Raw genomic sequence first — 21,959 nt, forward strand, 5'->3', positions numbered from 1 at the left:
TATTTTACAGGGCTGTGCAATTGAGCAGTAATGTGCAAAAAGTATGAACAGTGAAGTATGAACAACAAGTATGAGGAGTTTTGAAGCGTCTCTACTGCAGGTAGAGGCAACGAGCTGCTGAGCAGGTGGGATGTGCTCTCGTCATCATTACCTTCCGCCTAGTGCTCTGGCATCAGTGCATCAAACACCAGGAGTTGTTTTGCACTGCTGTGTTACACATATAGTTACAGTATTCTGACATTAAGCAGGTTGGTATGCAGAGAGGCAATTAATCCTGGATTTGCATAATCCCTTCACTTACACTTATAGTATACTTTACTTTACTATACTCATAGTATACATTTAGATTCTTTTTTTGTATTTTATTTTTTTATAATTTTTTTAAACAAACACATAAACAAACATGACAACACACGATAAGATATACAAGCATTAGTTGACAGTGCACATCCAATGAAATCACATTTTAGTTAATTGTCTTATATAGGATATACCCTTAATACCCGTTATCTAAAAACCTACACACATATGCTCCAGCTCGTACCCCCCCCCCCCCCCCCCCCCCCCCCCCCTCATTTAGATTCTAGTGTTTATTGTAACCATATTTATTGTAATGTATAATATAACTGTCATCTGCACCTTCGATTACACTGCCTACTTGCTCGGATGCTTATATTCAGAGTTAATTATATTGTTTACACTGCCTATTTTAACTACTGTACTATCATTTTATTGCCAGTATTTATGTGTTCTACTATTACCCTTCCCATACCTGTACCCCCCCCCCCCTTCCCCCATGCTGCTATGATGCCTGAATTTCCCCAAGGGGATCAATAAAGGAATATCTCATCTCATCGTATGGCACATCCCACCCTTCCAATTCAACTCACAACAATGACTTGTACTTGAGGCTACGACTTGACAGTATCTGCCGACACCTGCCACTTGATGTAAAAAATATATATATATAAAAAAAACATTATTGATTTTTATGAGATGTCTGGCTAGCAAGCCTGCCTTTTTGTCAAACATACTTTCAGTTAACACCGTTTGTTAATGTCAAGACTTTGGCTGTTTTTTGATCATGTAAGAATATCTATAAATCTATCTAGCTATAAATCTACCAAATCTACCGTATCTGTCTATCTATCCATCTATCTATCCGTCTATAACTCTATCTATTGTAAAATGACTTAAACAGTGTCTACAATGTACGGTTATTTACTGTGTTAAAGCTGGCAATTCTATTTGTGCTCATACAGCACCTGTTCTCAGGAGACGAGTCTGTGTTACAAAACTGTTGAACTCCGCTGTAATTCTAGATCCCTTAACCCTTTCACTGCCACACCATAGAAGGTTAACCCTTTACCATCACACTACCGACGGTTACCGTCGGTAGTGTGATAGTAAAGGGTTAACCTTCTGTGCATTGTAGCAGTGAAAGGGTTAACCGTTTGGTAGTGCAGCGGTGAAAGGGTTAAGCCTGCTATTCTAAATCTATAACCTTATTTAGACTTGTATTAGTGTTGTTCCTCCGATTATATTTTCTGAAGAAACCATTTCATTGGCTTAGTGACGATATATAGGAAGCTTGTATTCTCTTTTCTTTGCAGAATGTACAAGGATATTATATATTCTGCCCATTGCAATGTACTTTTCCCTTGCAACGTATTCTTGTTCTCCTTTGTACTATTGCTTGATTCACTTTTGAATAAACCTTGGAAAGATGAATTCTACCTTTCATTATTGATGGTCATCAGGGAAATCCGACATTAACCACAGGCAAAGTTATTGACAGAAAGGCTTACTAGCATAACTCATAACTAGCATATGTGGTACTTTACTTCAATGATCAGAAGGTGTAGAAATCCGTTGACGAATGGTACAGCAGAGCTTGTACTACAATCTTTGGTCTTATCCCGCCTGGACTACGGTCCTAATATATGGTCTAACGCCTCTAGGCTTGATCTGAACAAACTCCAGTTAGCTCAGAACAGGGCGGCACGCCTCGCTCTGCGCTGCTCTGTGAGGAGTAGTGTTGGAGTGATGCATGCCGCGCTGACCTGGATGACAGTGGAACAGAGGATGGCATGTAGCCTGGTAACTTTTTTGTTTAATATCTGTAATACTGGGAAACCTGAGGGTTTGCACTCACAACTGTACCCAACTAATATGAGACATGGACATAGGACAAGGCAAGCATTAGATTCATGCTTTACTTTACCTCTACCAAAAACAAATGCTCTGAAAAAGACGGTAATGTATATAGCAGTTGCTTATTGGAATAAAATACCCAGAAATATAACTATGGTAAGGAACAAATTTATGTTTAAAAAAAAGTTTAAAATTGCGCTCATGAATAATGAGTTACATTTTGGTCATTGACTTATTATGGAAATTAGTATGGAAATATAAAGGTGATCGGTGACTTGAGAAAAGTTATGCTATATTATGAGTTAAAATCATATAAATTATTTTGAACTGTTTTGTTCTTATGGACTGTGTGTATGCATGTGAATGAATGTTGGTGGTGGTCGGAGGGGCCGTAGGCGTTGATTATTCGCCACGCTTCCGTGAGTCTGCCTCAGGGCAGCTCTGGCTGCAATTGTAGCTTACCACCACCGGGATGACTGTGTATGAACGAATAATGGACTCTGTGAAGCGCTCTGAGTCAGAGAAGAGCGCTATATAAATCCAATCCATTATTATTATTATTATTATGGACTGATTATGTCATTTGTATTTTATGGTTGGAGAATTGTGATTATCTAACTTATGAATATTGAGTGAGTTTTTATTCACCGTTTTGTTCGTTGTGATGTTTTCATACATTTCGTACTTCAATGTTTGTGGTTTTATATTTTTATTTTAACTTTTTTTGTGTGCGTTTGTATTTTTAATGTTTGGACCCCAGGAAGAGTAGTCTCACTTTGGTGTAGTAGACTAATGGGGATCCACAATCAAACAAAGAAAACAAAAGCCACTGTTGCCCCCAGATTTATCCTTATCATTAGGGCAAAAGTATCCGTGTGTCGCTGTGAAACTCTACCCGTCTCAGTGAGCAGGTCCTGGAAGAACTTCTGGTTGTAGATACGGGCCACGCCGCTGATCTCCGCTACCTGGGCCTCGGCGGCGCTGTTCCGGTTCAGGAAGTTAGCGGTGATGCCGATGGCCAGTTTCCCCCTGAGCTCCTTGTGTTTGAAGCCTGATGGAGGAGGTGGGGGGGGGGGGGGGGGGGGGGGGATATTATCAACAAGGGAAGAGGTTTATGTGAGAGAGAGAGAGAGAGAGAGAGAGAGAGAGAGAGAGAGAGAGAGAGAGAGAGAGAGAGAATTACTGTTGCACTTTACTGTTACATTTGCACTCTGGTTGGATGTCAAACTTGTTTTGGTTGTACTGTACTTGTGCTGTATGATGAGAATACATTTTATTCTAATGTAAATTATGTGTGTGTGTGTGTATATATGTGTCTGTCTGTATGTGTGTCTCTCTGTATGTGTGTGTATATGTGTGTGTGTGCCTGTCTCTCTGTCTGTGTGTGTGTGTGTGTGTGTGTGTGTGTGTGTGTGTGTGTCTGTCTCTGTGTGTATGTGTGTGTGTGTGTATATGTGTGTGTGTCTGTCTCTATCTGTGTGTGTGTGTGTGTGTCTGTGTGTGTGTGTGTGTCTGTCTCTGTGTGTGTGTATGTGTGTGTCTGTATCTCTGTATCTGTGTGTGTGTGTGTGTGTGTGTGTGTGTGTGTGTGTGTGTGTGTGTGTGTGTGTGTGTGTGTGTCTCACCATCAGGGACAAAGCTTCCTCCTCCTGCCGAGATAAAGACGTCAAACTGGAAAGCGGCAACAGGATGAGACTCAGGACGCAGCGCTGCCATCCAACCTGAGAGACGGAGACAGACGGGTGGATTAAAGATGTTTATATGAGAAGTGAACCAGAGACGGAAGACAGACGGGTGGATTAAAGATGTTTATATGAGAAGTGAACCAGAGACAGAAGACAGACGGGTGGATTAAAGATGTTTATAAGAGAAGTGAACCAGAGACAGAAGACAGACGGGTGGATTAAAGATGTTTATAAGAGAAGTGAACCAGAGACGGAAGACAGACGGGTGGATTAAAGATGTTTATATGAGAAGTGAACCAGAGACGGAGACAGACGGGTGGATTAAAGATGTTTATATGAGAAGTGAACCAGAGACAGAAGACAGACGGGTGGATTAAAGATGTTTATAAGTAGGGATGCCCCGATCGATCGGCCACCGATCGTTATCGGCCGATAATCAGTATAAATATGCGATCGGTGATAATGCTTTATTTTCGCCGATCGTCAAAACCGATCGAAAAACATGATCCAATTCTGAGCGGAGATCTCACTCGCTGAGTTCTGTCTCAGACACACGGAGAGAGCAGCGGCGTCTGCTCCTCCTCCTCCTCCTCCAGCCCCTCCCGCACCCGTGTACTGTAAACACTAGTATAGTCTAGTCTAGTGGGACACTGGGACCTCCGTGAGCTAACGTTAGCTACCGTTACAAAATGACCCAGTCAACTATTCACTTTTAGTTTAATACATGATGAGGCATTGTCTAACGGTATCTAGCCGGCTAGCTACTGATAGCTCCTGATATCAACAAATGCTCCAGCAAGTCTAGTAGTGCATGATAGCTCACGTTAGCTCACGTTAGCTCACTGTTCAAAACGAAACGTCCCATTAAACTAAATAGTTCACTGAGGCGTTGTCTTAATGTTATATAGCCGGCTAGCAGTAGCTACAGATGGCTCCTGATATCAATGTCTTATAAAACTGATTCGATGCGTATTCAAGCTGAGGGCATGTTGAATGTGATCAATAGGGTCCAGCTGCAGCTCCGGAGAATCCTGGTCATAGCTGGAGGCTACTCGAGTACACACACAGTGGAGCTGTTTGCAGATTAGGGCTGTCTTAAATACTTCGAAGCTTCGAAGCTTTGTTCGATGGCACAAGCTTCGAACATAAAAAAAAAAATCGAAGTAAAAAAAAAAAAAAAAATCACAATTTTTTTTTTCAATTTTTCTTTTTTTTACTTTGTGTGTGTGTGTATGTGTGTGTGTGTGCGCATGGGGCCATTGGGTGGGGCCAGGGGACAAATACACTGGAGGAAAGGAACCCAGCTCAGCACTGCCCAAATTATATCATCACTATAGCCTGTTTGAAGGATATCATCCTCAAACACATACACCACCTACACGCCTATTCTCAGTCCTTGCCCCACAATGGTGGAATGAACTACCCACCCCAGTTAGGACAGCCGAATCCCATCCAATCTTTCGCAGTCGACTAAAGACGCACTTCTTCAACCATTATCTGAAATAAAATAAAAAAAATAAAATAAAAAAAAATCTAACCCTAACTAACCTTACTGTCATGCACTTGTCCTAATAAACTAATCTACACTGTAACACGCAACACTTTGATGAATATTGTTACTCAGCTGATAGAGTTGTATCCTTCCTGATGACCTGTCGTACAGAACTTGTAAATCGCTTTGGATAAAAGCGTCAGCTAAATGACTAAATGTAAATGTGAATGTAAATGCCTTGTAGAATTCCACACATAAGAAAGAAAGATACTGGGATGAATAAACAAAATAGGAAATAAAATGTAGAAATGCATGCAATGCATAAATAAATATGAATCTCCATATATGAAATAGAACATTTAGATAAGGTGCTACTGAGATGTTTTGGTGAGTTCTTTGTTTTTTTGTGGAAGTAGCCCTTCTTAAAAATGCATGAACATTCACTGATAATTGGTCTGTAGTGGAGTCTACAAGGTCTACATTGCCGGACCATGTAGAATCCGGACCTTGTAGACTGACATAATTCTGTGCATAGTTTAGTCTACACAGGCCATATTTCAAATAATCAAAATCTTACTTCATTCATCTTAAACATTCTTGATTTGGGGGATTGGTAGTTCCCATGAAATCTGAAGTTGTTCAAATGACAACAGCGATCCACCTTGAATTAAATCACACAGCCGTGTTGGCTGCGTCACAGTCACGAAAGGGGCTACTTAATTCATTAATCCAATCCACTTTATTTATAGAGCACATTTAAAAACAACAAAGTTTACCAAAGTGCTGTACAAGTCCCACAACATAAGATAAAAAAAATATATATATATATATATATATATATATATATATATATATATATATATATATATTAAAAAAAATATTAATTAATTTTTTTTAATTCAAAGAATTTTTTTAATCAAAAACGATTGATATCGGATCGGTATCGGCCGATATGGCTCAAGACGATCGGTATCGGTGGCAAAAAACGTGATCGGGGCATCCCTATTTATAAGAGAAGTGAACCAGAGACAGAAGACAGACGGGTGGATTAAAGATGTTTATAAGAGAAGTGAACCAGAGACAGAAGACAGACGGGTGGATTAAAGATGTTTATAAGAGAAGTGAACCAGAGACAGAAGACAGACGGGTGGATTAAAGATGTTTATAAGAGAAGTGAACCAGAGACAGAAGACAGACGGTGGATTAAAGATGTTTATAAGAGAAGTGAACCAGAGACAGAAGACAGACGGTGGATTAAAGATGTTTATAAGAGAAGTGAACCAGAGACAGAAGACAGACGGGTGGATTAAAGATGTTTATCTGAGAAGTGAACCAGAGACGGAAGACAGACGGGTGGATTAAAGATGTTTATCTGAGAAGTGAACCAGAGACAGAAGACAGACGGGTGGATTAAAGATGTTTATAAGAGAAGTGAACCAGAGACAGAAGACAGACGGGTGGATTAAAGATGTTTATAAGAGAAGTGAACCAGAGACAGAAGACAGACGGGTGGATTAAAGATGTTTATATGAGAAGTGAACCAGAGACAGAAGACAGACGGGTGGATTAAAGATGTTTATAAGAGAAGTGAACCAGAGACAGAAGACAGACGGGTGGATTAAAGATGTTTATAAGAGAAGTGAACCAGAGACAGAAGACAGACAGGTGGATTAAAGATGTTTATAAGAGAAGTGAACCAGAGACAGAAGACAGACGGGTGGATTAAAGATGTTTATCTGAGAAGTGAACCAGAGACTGAAGACAGACGGGTGGATTAAAGATGTTTATCTGAGAAGTGAACCAGAGACAGAAGACAGACGGGTGGATTAAAGATGTTTATAAGAGAAGTGAACCAGAGACAGAAGACAGACGGGTGGATTAAAGATGTTTATAAGAGAAGTGAACCAGAGACAGAAGACATACGGGTGGATTAAAGATGTTTATAAGAGAAGTGAACCAGAGACAGAAGACAGACGGGTGGATTAAAGATGTTTATAAGAGAAGTGAACCAGAGACAGAAGACAGACGGGTGGATTAAAGATGTTTATATGAGAAGTGAACCAGAGACAGAAGACAGACGGGTGGATTAAAGATGTTTATAAGAGAAGTGAACCAGAGACAGAAGACAGACGGGTGGATTAAAGATGTTTATAAGAGAAGTGAACCAGAGACAGAAGACAGACAGGTGGATTAAAGATGTTTATAAGAGAAGTGAACCAGAGACAGAAGACAGACGGGTGGATTAAAGATGTTTATCTGAGAAGTGAACCAGAGACTGAAGACAGACGGGTGGATTAAAGATGTTTATCTGAGAAGTGAACCAGAGACTGAAGACAGACGGGTGGATTAAAGATGTTTATCTGAGAAGTGAACCAGAGACAGAAGACAGACGGGTGGATTAAAGATGTTTATAAGAGAAGTGAACCAGAGACAGAAGACAGACGGTGGATTAAAGATGTTTATCTGAGAAGTGAACCAGAGACTGAAGACAGACGGGTGGATTAAAGATGTTTATATGAGAAGTGAACCAGAGACAGAAGACAGACGGGTGGATTAAAGATGTTATAAGAGAAGTGAACCAGAGACGGAAGACAGACGGGTGGATTAAAGATGTTTATAAGAGAAGTGAACCAGAGACGGAAGACAGACGGGTGGATTAAAGATGTTTATAAGAGAAGTGAACCAGAGACAGAAGACAGACGGGTGGATTAAAGATGTTTATCTGAGAAGTGAACCAGAGACAGAAGACAGACGGGTGGATTAAAGATGTTTATAAGAGAAGTGAACCAGAGACAGAAGACAGACGGGTGGATTAAAGATGTTTATAAGAGAAGTGAACCAGAGACAGAAGACAGACGGGTGGATTAGAGATGTTTATAAGAGAAGTGAACCAGAGACAGAAGACAGACGGGTGGATTAGAGATGTTTATAAGAGAAGTGAACCAGAGACAGAAGACAGACGGGTGGATTAAAGATGTTTATATGAGAAGTGAACCAGAGACAGAAGACAGACGGGTGGATTAAAGATGTTTATAAGAGAAGTGAACCAGAGACAGAGGACAGACGGGTGGATTAGAGATGTTTATAAGAGAAGTGAACCAGAGACAGAAGACAGACGGGTGGATTAAAGATGTTTATAAGAGAAGTGAACCAGAGACAGAAGACAGACGGGTGGATTAGAGATGTTTATCTGAGAAGTGAACCAGAGACTGAAGACAGACGGGTGGATTAAAGATGTTTATAAGAGAAGTGAACCAGAGACAGAAGACAGACGGGTGGATTAAAGATGTTTATAAGAGAAGTGAACCAGAGACTGAAGACAGACGGGTGGATTAAAGATGTTTATAAGAGAAGTGAACCAGAGACTGAAGACAGACGGGTGGATTAAAGATGTTTATAAGAGAAGTGAACCAGAGACAGAAGACAGACGGGTGGATTAAAGATGTTTATAAGAGAAGTGAACCAGAGACGGAAGACAGACGGGTGGATTAAAGATGTTTATAAGAGAAGTGAACCAGAGACGGAAGACAGACGGGTGGATTAAAGATGTTTATATGAGAAGTGAACCAGAGACAGAAGACAGACGGGTGGATTAAAGATGTTTATATGAGAAGTGAACCAGAGACAGAAGACAGACGGGTGGATTAGAGATGTTTATCTGAGAAGTGAACCAGAGACTGAAGACAGACGGGTGGATTAAAGATGTTTATAAGAGAAGTGAACCAGAGACAGAAGACAGACGGGTGGATTAAAGATGTTTATAAGAGAAGTGAACCAGAGACAGAAGACAGACGGGTGGATTAAAGATGTTTATATGAGAAGTGAACCAGAGACAGAAGACAGACGGGTGGATTAAAGATGTTTATAAGAGAAGTGAACCAGAGACGGAAGACAGACGGGTGGATTAAAGATGTTTATAAGAGAAGTGAACCAGAGACGGAAGACAGACGGGTGGATTAAAGATGTTTATATGAGAAGTGAACCAGAGACAGAAGACAGACGGGTGGATTAAAGATGTTTATATGAGAAGTGAACCAGAGACAGAAGACAGACGGGTGGATTAGAGATGTTTATCTGAGAAGTGAACCAGAGACTGAAGACAGACGGGTGGATTAAAGATGTTTATAAGAGAAGTGAACCAGAGACAGAAGACAGACGGGTGGATTAAAGATGTTTATAAGAGAAGTGAACCAGAGACAGAAGACAGACGGGTGGATTAAAGATGTTTATATGAGAAGTGAACCAGAGACAGAAGACAGACGGGTGGATTAAAGATGTTTATAAGAGAAGTGAACCAGAGACAGAAGACAGACGGGTGGATTAAAGATGTTTATAAGAGAAGTGAACGAGAGACAGAAGACAGACGGGTGGATTAAAGATGTTTATAAGAGAAGTGAACCAGAGACAGAAGACAGACGGGTGGATTAAAGATGTTTATAAGAGAAGTGAACCAGAGACGGAAGACAGACGGGTGGATTAAAGATGTTTATAAGAGAAGTGAACCAGAGACAGAAGACAGACGGGTGGATTAAAGATGTTTATATGAGAAGTGAACCAGAGACAGAAGACAGACGGGTGGATTAAAGATGTTTATAAGAGAAGTGAACCAGAGACTGAAGACAGACGGGTGGATTAAAGATGTTTATAAGAGAAGTGAACCAGAGACAGAAGACAGACGGGTGGATTAAAGATGTTTATAAGAGAAGTGAACCAGAGACAGAAGACAGACGGGTGGATTAAAGATGTTTATATGAGAAGTGAACCAGAGACGGAAAACAGACGGGTGGATTAAAGATGTTTATATGAGAAGTGAACCAGAGACAGAAGACAGACGGGTGGATTAAAGATGTTTATAAGAGAAGTGAACCAAAGACGGAAGACAGACGGGTGGATTAAAGATGTTTATATGAGAAGTGAACCAGAGACGGAAGACAGACGGGTGGATTAAAGATGTTTATAAGAGAAGTGAACCAGAGACAGAAGACAGACGGGTGGATTAAAGATGTTTATAAGAGAAGTGAACCAGAGACAGAAGACAGACGGGTGGATTAAAGATGTTTATCTGAGAAGTGAACCAGAGACTGAAGACAGACGGGTGGATTAAAGATGTTTATAAGAGAAGTGAACCAGAGACGGAAGACAGACGGGTGGATTAAAGATGTTTATAAGAGAAGTGAACCAGAGACAGAAGACAGACGGGTGGATTAAAGATGTTTATAAGAGAAGTGAACCAGAGACGGAAGACAGACGGGTGGATTAAAGATGTTTATAAGAGAAGTGTTTATAAGAGAAGTGAACCAGAGACAGAAGACAGACGGGTGGATTAAAGATGTTTATATGAGAAGTGAACCAGAGACGGAAGACAGACGGGTGGATTAAAGATGTTTATAAGAGAAGTGAACCAGAGACAGAAGACAGACGGGTGGATTAAAGATGTTTATAAGAGAAGTGAACCAGAGACAGAAGACAGACGGGTGGATTAAAGATGTTTATAAGAGAAGTGAACCAGAGACAGAAGACAGACGGGTGGATTAAAGATGTTTATAAGAGAAGTGAACCAGAGACAGAAGACAGACGGGTGGATTAGAGATGTTTATATGAGAAGTGAACCAGAGACAGAAGAAAGACGGGTGGATTAAAGATGTTTATAAGAGAAGTGAACCAGAGACAGAAGACAGACGGGTGGATTAAAGATGTTTATATGAGAAGTGAACCAGAGACGGAAGACAGACGGGTGGATTAAAGATGTTTATATGAGAAGTGAACCAGAGACAGAAGACAGACGGGTGGATTAAAGATGTTTATATGAGAAGTGAACCAGAGACAGAAGACAGACGGGTGGATTAGAGATGTTTATCTGAGAAGTGAACCAGAGACTGAAGACAGACGGGTGGATTAAAGATGTTTATAAGAGAAGTGAACCAGAGACAGAAGACAGACGGGTGGATTAAAGATGTTTATAAGAGAAGTGAACCAGAGACAGAAGACAGACGGGTGGATTAAAGATGTTTATATGAGAAGTGAACCAGAGACAGAAGACAGACGGGTGGATTAAAGATGTTTATAAGAGAAGTGAACCAGAGACAGAAGACAGACGGGTGGATTAAAGATGTTTATAAGAGAAGTGAACGAGAGACAGAAGACAGACGGGTGGATTAAAGATGTTTATAAGAGAAGTGAACCAGAGACAGAAGACAGACGGGTGGATTAAAGATGTTTATAAGAGAAGTGAACCAGAGACGGAAGACAGACGGGTGGATTAAAGATGTTTATAAGAGAAGTGAACCAGAGACAGAAGACAGACGGGTGGATTAAAGATGTTTATATGAGAAGTGAACCAGAGACAGAAGACAGACGGGTGGATTAAAGATGTTTATAAGAGAAGTGAACCAGAGACTGAAGACAGACGGGTGGATTAAAGATGTTTATAAGAGAAGTGAACCAGAGACAGAAGACAGACGGGTGGATTAAAGATGTTTATAAGAGAAGTGAACCAGAGACAGAAGACAGACGGGTGGATTAAAGATGTTTATATGAGAAGTGAACCAGAGACGGAAAACAGACGGGTGGATTAAAGATGTTTATATGAGAAGTGAACCAGAGACAGAAGACAGACGGGTGGATTAAAGATGTTTATAAGAGAAGTGAACCAAAGACGGAAGACAGACGGGTGGATTAAAGATGTTTATATGAGAAGTGAACCAGAGACGGAAGACAGACGGGTGGATTAAAGATGTTTATAAGAGAAGTGAACCAGAGACAGAAGACAGACGGGTGGATTAAAGATGTTTATAAGAGAAGTGAACCAGAGACAGAAGACAGACGGGTGGATTAAAGATGTTTATCTGAGAAGTGAACCAGAGACTGAAGACAGACGGGTGGATTAAAGATGTTTATAAGAGAAGTGAACCAGAGACGGAAGACAGACGGGTGGATTAAAGATGTTTATAAGAGAAGTGAACCAGAGACAGAAGACAGACGGGTGGATTAAAGATGTTTATAAGAGAAGTGAACCAGAGACGGAAGACAGACGGGTGGATTAAAGATGTTTATAAGAGAAGTGTTTATAAGAGAAGTGAACCAGAGACAGAAGACAGACGGGTGGATTAAAGATGTTTATATGAGAAGTGAACCAGAGACGGAAGACAGACGGGTGGATTAAAGATGTTTATAAGAGAAGTGAACCAGAGACAGAAGACAGACGGGTGGATTAAAGATGTTTATAAGAGAAGTGAACCAGAGACAGAAGACAGACGGGTGGATTAAAGATGTTTATAAGAGAAGTGAACCAGAGACAGAAGACAGACGGGTGGATTAAAGATGTTTATAAGAGAAGTGAACCAGAGACAGAAGACAGACGGGTGGATTAGAGATGTTTATATGAGAAGTGAACCAGAGACAGAAGAAAGACGGGTGGATTAAAGATGTTTATAAGAGAAGTGAACCAGAGACAGAAGACAGACGGGTGGATTAAAGATGTTTATATGAGAAGTGAACCAGAGACGGAAGACAGACGGGTGGATTAAAGATGTTTATAAGAGAAGTGAACGAGAGACAGAAGACAGACGGGTGGATTAAAGATGTTTATCTGAGAAGTGAACCAGAGACAGAAGACAGACGGGTGGATTAAAGATGTTTATATGAGAAGTGAACCAGAGACAGAAGACAGACGGGTGGATTAAAGATGTTTATAAGAGAAGTGAACCAGAGACAGAAGACAGACGGGTGGATTAAAGATGTTTATAAGAGAAGTGAACCAAAGACAGAAGACACGACGGGTGGATTAAAGATGTTTATAAGAGAAGTGAACGAGAGACAGAAGACAGACGGGTGGATTAAAGATGTTTATCTGGGAAGTGAACCAGAGACAGAAGACAGACGGGTGGATTAAAGATGTTTATATGAGAAGTGAACCAGAGACAGAAGACAGACGGGTGGATTAAAGATGTTTATATGAGAAGTGAACCAGAGACGGAAGACAGACGGGTGGATTAAAGATGTTTATAAGAGAAGTGAACCAGAGACAGAAGACAGACGGGTGGATTAAAGATGTTTATATGAGAAGTGAACCAGAGACGGTTTACTTAGTTTCGCTTCTTCTTTGTCCTTCTTCTGCAATAAATACTAACACGAGTGAACTTCACGCTGTCCTTAAAAAAAACCAACACGACCTCTACATGACCTGGGGCTCGTCAGACTTCAGACTCATTCAGTATGAATATGTGAATGAAAAAGTATAACGTTGCTACACCCTGAACAATAGATATAGGACATTGAATGGGCCATAATAATGTCAATTTAGCAATACAATTTAAAAAGTTATAGCCCTGCAAAGAAGGGGAACTTCTCCATAGACAAATAGAGATGGCGAGGGATGGTAAATTATGAATTTAACCATGGCGATCAAAGTGTTAATACAGGCTTCAATATAACTGGCACCAAGCGGAGCATAGAACGCTGCCGTTCTGACGTGATGACCCTTCCTTCTTTTATGGTCTCCTTGTTATAGAACGCCGGTATGACATGACGACCCTTTTCTTCCGTTAGTTGCCTTGTTGCCAACATGCAGCAGCACGACATGACGACCCTTCCTTCTGTTATGGTGTCCTGGTTGCTAACATGCAGCAGCACGACATAATGACCCTTCCTTCTGTTATGGTGTCCTGGTTGCTAACCTGCAGCAGCGCCACGTGGCGGCGACCCTTCCTTCCGTTATAATAACCTGCAGCAGCAGCAGCACGTACCTCTGTCTGCAGACGGCTCCACCAGACTCTGGAACTCCACCCCGGTGTGAACCTCCACCCCCAGCAGGAGCGACACCTTCAACAGGATCAGCTGCAGCTGACGGATGCCTAGAAACACACACAGACACACATATATTTTACACACAGTGTGTGTGTGTGTGTGTGTGTGTGTGCGTGTGTGTGTGTGTGTGTGTGTGTGTGTGTGTGTGTGTGTGTGTGTGTGTGCGTGTGTGTGTGTGTGTGCGTGTGTGTGACCGGTCTGAGAATTGCTGCAATGTCTAAAAGAAAAGCAAAACAAATTGCCAAATATTGCTCTGTCTCAGCTATTATTGGCAGCTTAGCCGCGTGGAGAAGGAGGTGCTATGTGTCCCTTGACCCCGATACATTTGATTCCCTGTTTATGTAATATAATTTGTGGAACCAAATAAAGTATTAAAATGTGTGTGTGTGCATGCATGTGTGTGTGTTTAAGTTTCAAGTTTAGTTTTATTTGTCACATATATAAGGTACATTACAGTGAAATGCCTGGTTCTGTATGAGCCTCCTCCTGAGATTGTGATTCATACAGTAGAAAAGTATAAAGAATAAAGACCAAACACTATACAAACTAAAGTACAAAATGCAAACAAAATGCTAAAATGACGTACAGTCGTAGTGCAAATCTTTAGTAATAAATAGATAAAATATGGTGTAGTGTTAAGTGTTTAAAGTGTCTAAAGTGAATGTTAAAGGTGAGTGTTTAAAGTGAGTGTGTGGATAGGGGCGGCTACGTGGCGTAGTGGGCAAGGCGCTCGCCACGAAATGCTGGAGACGCTGGGCTCGTCAGTTCGAGCCCAGCGCTCCACATTAGCTTTCAGTTTAGCTGGTCGTCCGTACTAATACACATTGGCCGTATTAGGGGGTGGGAAACTGATGGGTGGGGATCGGGCGTTGTGGACAGCGACTCCTACAGGTCGGTTGGTGCGCCTGCGCAGTAGAATCAGGAAGTGTCGGGGGCAGCGTGAGCCTCCCACGCGTTACTCCTCGCCACTGAGAGATCGAGCTGCGCAGGTGAAAAGATGCGACTGCTGTTACCTCGAGTACCGGAGGGGACTTGTGCTATGTATGACTTAGTCCACATTGCAGCCGGCTTGTGGGAGGCAAGAAACAGCGTCCGTGACAGGGGAGGGTTGAATTGGATGATACGGAAATTGGGATGGGAGAAAAAAAAAGTGAGTGCATGTGGATGTGTGTGCAGTGAATGTAGATAGATGGGTTCGTGTTGCATAGAGACAGTCATTGAGCATCCTGATAGCCTGAGGATAGAAGCTCCTTCTGAGTCGCTCTGTACCGGCCATGAGACTCCGGTAGCGCTTGCCTGACCGCAACAGTGCAAAGAGGCAGTTGTTTGGGTGGCCGGAGTCTTTGACTATTCTTTTTACTATTCTCTGAGGGCTAGATCCACAAAGAATGGATTGCACGGTGCTAGTTGCACCCTACTTACAATTCATAATGAATTGAAAATGGGGGACCCTGGTGTAAACAAGACGAAAGTCTTTCTCTGGTCTGCATCCCCTTAACAATTGTGTGTATTGAGCCTTACTGTAATGTACCCATTCTGCAATCTGTTAATAACATTTTCAATCAATCAAATTTGATTGATTGAAACTTTTATTAACAGATTGTAGAATGGGTAGAATACAGTAATTTTTTTACTAAAAAATTAAATGTATTACCTTTTTTCAACTGCAAAGTAAAACTTTGTCAACAGGTTTTATCTAATAAAATAAAGTTCAGTCTGTTCATCTCACTTCAATCATTTTTATTGCAGAACATGGTATTTTCTCAAGCAGACAGATCAACAGTCAACACTGTAATCTGTGTTGCATGTACCTGACAAACTGAACCGTTTGTATTACAGTCATATTCCAACTTAACTGAATGCACATGTGTGTGTGTGGACTACTGTACTATTACAGGTATTGAAATTAACAATGAAACTTCCTTATACAAAATTTTATTTTGTATCGCGATACTACTACGTATCGATTTTTCCCCCACCCCTAATTAAATACTATACTAAACTAAAGATAATTCATACTAAACCACGGCACGGACTCTGCTACCACGATATAGCACACTGTTCAACACCTCAGACGAGGGCAGCAGCTCGTGAAATAGTAAATGATGCATTTATATAACAGCTTTTATCCAAAGCGCTTTACAATTTGTTCAACATTTTACCCATTCACTCACACATTCACACACCGACAATGGAGGCGACCATGCAAGGTGCCAACCTGCTCATTGGGATTAAGTGTCTTGCTCAAGGACACTTCGAAACAAATCGAACAGGGAACCTCTAGGATTACCAGACGACTGCTCTACCTCCTGACTCCTGAGCCCCCCCCCCCCCTCCATTGGACAACGTGCAATAGTGCTAATTTGCCTTAATCTATTGACCTACTTTACTGCTCCCTTTAACCTTTTTAAATGTTTAACTTTGTAACTTAAGTACAGATTTTATTGTTTGTCCACCACAGTGTTTTACTCATTTGACTCTTATTGTGTGTCCATTTATGTCTATTTTTAACGTTTGTCAACTGATGAGAACTACTACTCAGATCTGCCGATCAGCACCTCCTGGTGGTCCCCAGGTCCAGGCTCAAAACAAGGGGTGATCGAGCCTTCGAGGTGACGGCACCAAGGCTCTGGAACGCCCTCCCCCTGGACCTGCGAACTGCCCCCTCAGAAAACTCCTTTAAAAAACTGCTAAAAATACACATGTTCAGACAGCCTTTTGGTCATATATGGGCATCCTTTTGTCCTCACTGTTCCTATAGTTTTTAGTTATTGACTGATGATTTTATTTAAATTATTTATATTTTATTTGGTTCACTAACTAACTGCTGTCTGTTATTGTTGTCATTTATTTCAGATTTTTTTTTAATATGTTATGCTGTAGTGTAAAGCACCCTGTGCATTCGTGTTGTGAAGGGTGCTATATAAATAAAGGTCATTCATTCATTCATACTAGATACCTGAATTTCCCCAAGGGGATCAATAAAGTATTTATCTATCACGTATACTATTATTATTATTATTATTATTATTATTATTATTATTATTATTATTATTATTATTATTATTATTATTATTATTATTATTATTATTATTACTACTATTATTATTGATTTAACACTTTGATTGCCTAAGGTTAAATTCATGATATACCATCCGTTGCCAGCTCTATTTAACATGGAGAAGTTCCCCTTCTTTGCAGGGCTATAACTTTTTAAATTCTATTGCTAGATTGCCATTACATTTACATTTACATTATTACATTATTATTAGGGCCCATTCAATGTCCTATATGTATTGTTCAGGGTGTATGTACTTTTTCATTCACATATTCATACTAAAATATAGTCTAAAGTATAAGTATGTTTTCATCTCTTTCTGCAGCTTTCTCCAGAACGTGATTTATAGCCCCAAATGCATTATATTGATGATGAAATACAGTTTGATAGCGATCTGTGCCAGATAATAAATTTCAACTGGACGTGGTTCTAGAAGTTATTACACGTCATCTGATGTTGACCGGATGGGCGAGGGGGCGTTTATAATTCCGTGGGCAGCGTTATACCATTCATCTAATGTGGGTCATATGTTCATCATAGCAGTTAGTATAGAAGACATTAGAAAATAACGCTGAATCTTACCGTGGCTTCCTTGCGCCGCTGGCAGATGATCGTGGAACAGAATTTTTTCCATTATGGGATGTCGAAATACCCGATCCATTTCCAGGTTGTATAATAGTATATACGTCCAAATAACGTTGTTTATTGAGTTAGGGCGAGCGATCTATTATCCAGTGTTTCAAGATGGAGTCGCGGGAGCTATAGCGAGTGGTCGGACCCCATATGGAGTGAGCACTTCCGGATTAAAGGTTGACATCCGGTTTCGATCTGCCGATCGGCCACCAGATGGCGCTCTTGAACCGCTAGAGGATTGAGAGGAGATCAGAACTGTGTGTCAAGGGCTCCGGATGGGAAATATGAATCCGATCACAGATTTTTGAAATATTGATATCAAATACGAGTTACGGCGTCCTCTGCAACTTGAGCATGGCTAGGAAAGACGCCGAAACACGTTTCCGGCAGTTAAAGTGTTAATTCTGCCACTCATTACCTCCTCTGCCTGTACCCCCCTCATGCTGCTATGACACCTGAATTAAGGGGATCAATAAAGGCCGTAAAGACCAGCGGTTCTGTATGTCGACGACGCGGTGCCGTGGTAAAAACTAAATCCACTCACTGACGTGATCCAGGGTGCCGGTGCAGAACTTCCCGTAGAACTTCTTGGCGCCGAGCCCCCGCAGGTCGTAGATGGTGTAGGGCCACAGGTGGAGCACGTTGTTCCTGGAGAAGGCCTCCCTCTTCTCCACCAGCACCACCTGAGCACCCAGCAGGGCCAGCTCTATGGCCGCCCTGAGTCCACAGGGCCCGGCGCCGAGCACCAGACACTGACGAGGGAGAGGGACATTCAAGAGGTTTATTCAGTCCAGGTCGTCAAGGTTGAGTCCACTCCACTCTGGCAGTCAAAGAGCTGACGTACAAATATAAGAAAGGTCTACATTAAAACATAAATGACTACTAAGCGGTCACCATTTCAAACAATTGCACTAGCCATCAATATCGTATGCCAAATGCTTAGGTCCCAAAAAGAAAAAGTGTATGTATAATATATTTATCAATTAACAAGTCAGAGTCCTCGTCTGCAGTCGATGCTCGAGTCCCAAGTGGAGTCACGAGTCCTGGACGCGTGAATATTTTAGGCAACCAACTTGTGTTTAGCGTTTCTCTGATTGGCCACTACGCCCATGTGACCGCGGTAGCGCGAAAGAGCTGCAGCGCGGAAATAGGCTGTCTATTGCCATTCTCTAAGACAAACTCTAACCTTAACCAGCTCCTTAACAGCGCCTAAACTTAACCCTTCTAACCTTAACCAACTCCGAAACAATGCCTAACCTTAACCTTAACCAACTCCGAAACAATGCTTAAAGTTAACATGCCTAAACTTAACCGGCGAAAGAATGCATGTTAAAAAAAAAAAAATTTAAGGGAATCGAACTTGTCACCAACGGACCGCAGGATCCACAGCAAGGCAGCACTACCAGTTGAGCTAGTTGTCGATGTTAAAAAAGGGGGGATTACTGCTACATAATGCTGCCGCGACAGAGCGGGGGCGTGGCTAGACACAAGTTGGTTGCCTTTAATATTTAGGCGTCCTGGACTCGAGTACTACAACACTGGTTACAACCAGCATGGAACACATTACACTTACCAGGGTGTCTGCAGGTTAACAAGTTAAATCTAAGACTTTTTAAAAGCTTTTTAATACCACTTAGAGCTACATTTAATACCAATTTCACGACCATACTAGCAAAAGAAAATAAATATATTTAAATCAACAAATCATTTTAATTTGCGTTTCATTCAAGTGTGAATTTTGTGTGTTTAGGTATACACACTATATACTGCGCATAGCATCGGAAATCTGAGGATTTAGACGTGAGGACAGGAAGCCGTCATGGAATCGTAGTAGTCCTAAGAAAGGGGAGACCCAGGGCTTTCGATGGACATCTAAATTTCATAAAACTACACTACCCAAGGGCGGTCAGGTGGCGTAGCGGAGATTGCGTTCGTCACCAAACGCCGGAGACGCTGGATTCGCCTGTTCGAATCCAGCTCACAGCTCCGGCGTTGTCACCAGCTTGGCTGGCCGTTCACACTAATACAATTGGCAGTATTAGAGGGTGGGAAAGCTGGCGGGGTGGGTCCGGGTCGTTGTAAACAGTGACTCCTACAGTTTGGTCGGGGCGCCTGCTCAGCGCGGATAGGATCTAAGGGGGGTAGTGTGATCCTTCCACACGCTACACCCTCTCAGTGAGAGTCCGCGCTGCCAGGTGAAAAGAAGCGGTTGATTGGCTAGACGTGTGTCGGAGGAAGCACGTGGTAGCCTCCACTCTCCCAGACCGACTGTGGGGGGTAAGTGCGCAGCGACCAGGAAGGGGATTGGGAATTGGCATAACGACTAACATTGGGATGGGAGAAAACCGGAGGAAAAAGGAGGGGGAAAAAGATTTAAAAAAAAACAACAAAAAAACTACACTACCCAGCTCACACCAGCCACAACATTTTTTTTGTAGAAATATTAGAAATATTATGATTGTCATGTCACACTTGATCTCAAGGAGGTGCTGAATGAGCTCAGTATAATAATAATAATAATAATAATAATAATAATAATAATAATAATAATAATAATAATAATAATAATAATAATAATAATAAATATTCTCCTTTGGTTCATTACAATTTACTCAAGCATAGTAACAGACATGTGTAATATTTGGGACACTGGGGGATACATTCCCTGAAGTCCATAGATGTCCCTAGATACCAAGTAAAAGTAGAGTAATCTTCCATTTACTTGGGTATGTATTTTTTAGGCGAATATTCTGAAAATATGGCTCGGGCTTAACAGGTTAAAACTTAAATCAGTATCCATCGGTCAGTTTAAACTTCACCAGTCTGAAGTTGTTTTTAATTATTTTAAATGTGTAATTAATTTTCTGTTTCTACACTGTTTTGTATTTACTATGCGTGGTCTCGACCTTGTAAATGAGAGCTTGTTCTCAATGATCCTTCCAGATGAAATAAAGACTGAATGAATGAATATTCACACTCACAGTGAAGTGCAACACAGAGTGGTGTCTAATAGGAACGGTCAGGAGACAGGAGACAGGAGACAATATAATTAACACAATGGGGACGAACAACGTATATATCCGTGTTTCGATTCCACCCGTTGTGGACAGAAGCACGGATAAATCCGTGGCAAGTTGTTATTGCTTTTATTCCATTTTAATAACCTATTCAAGGTCGCCGAGCGGCACTGCAGATATACCCTACTCTTTCACAAATAAGATAAGATAAGATATTCCTATATTGATCCCTTTGGGGAAATCCGGGCATCATAGCAGCATGGGGGGAGGGGGAGGGGAGGTACAGGTATGGGCAGGGTAATAGTAGAAAAACATAAATATAGGCAATACAATTAGATCTGAATATAGAAATATGAGAACAATAAATGGTGTAAACAATATAATTAACACAATGGGGACGAACAACGTATATATCCGTTTCGATTCCACCCGTTGTGGACAGAAGCACGGATAAATCCGTGGCAAGTTGTTATTGCTTTTATTCCATTTTAATAACCTATTCAAGGTCGCCGAGCGGCACTGCAGATATACCCTACTCTTTGAATTCGAGAAGGTGCAATACCGGCCAGATCCTCTTAGGGGCGCTATCGCGATAATGCAGTGTTCCCTGTGGCCGAACGGTGGACTCTTTTGTTTTACTTTCAATGGAGTTTTATGTTAGCTCGATTCTGGATCTGCAGCCTGTAACTTGGATTAGGTTTTGCATCGCAGATTTCACCATGCAATAAGGGGATTTATCATCAGCCAATGGACATATCGATCTACCAGATGGTGATCGATAACAGGGAAATGCTCGGGGGGATCCCACCGGACCACGGTAAGATCTTTTTCACGTAAAGTACATCCCGATCGGGCCTTGTTTTGATAGCCATCCAGGCGTTCGGCCTATGAGGCTAATGAGGCTAACGCGGTTATTGGTAATCAATAATCAGAAACGACGTCCCCCGCCCCCCCCCCCCCCTTTCATGCATACATGCGTGGGGATCGTGCCGATCATATGCAGTTTGAGTTTTAACTGGAGCGTATCTATAACCGAAATGACATTGGATTTAATGTTATTAGCTATTAGCCCATTATCTCGGCTTCCAGGAAATATACTAGACCAAATCCGGTAT

The 21,959-nt window shown here is 41.4% G+C and overlaps 1 protein-coding gene across 3 annotated transcripts in view; it reads right to left on the bottom strand.

Annotated features, from left to right (window-relative positions):
- mical1 (microtubule associated monooxygenase, calponin and LIM domain containing 1) overlaps window positions 1-21,959 on the bottom strand; it is a 135,160-nt gene that overhangs the window by 82,106 nt on the left and 31,095 nt on the right. For all 3 annotated transcript variants that reach the window (XM_084334061.1, XM_084334060.1, XM_084334059.1), the window contains exons 4-7: window positions 18,372-18,579; window positions 14,076-14,183; window positions 3,780-3,875; window positions 3,050-3,205 (exon numbers count right to left, since the gene is read on the bottom strand). In XM_084334061.1, the coding sequence (XP_084190187.1) occupies window positions 3,050-3,205; window positions 3,780-3,875; window positions 14,076-14,183; window positions 18,372-18,579 (568 nt within the window). The remainder of the gene's footprint in view (window positions 1-3,049; window positions 3,206-3,779; window positions 3,876-14,075; window positions 14,184-18,371; window positions 18,580-21,959) is intronic.

Source organism: Notolepis coatsorum (assembly GCF_963971535.1).
Source record: "Notolepis coatsorum genome assembly, chromosome: 17".
Lineage (NCBI taxonomy): Eukaryota > Metazoa > Chordata > Actinopteri > Aulopiformes > Paralepididae > Notolepis > Notolepis coatsorum.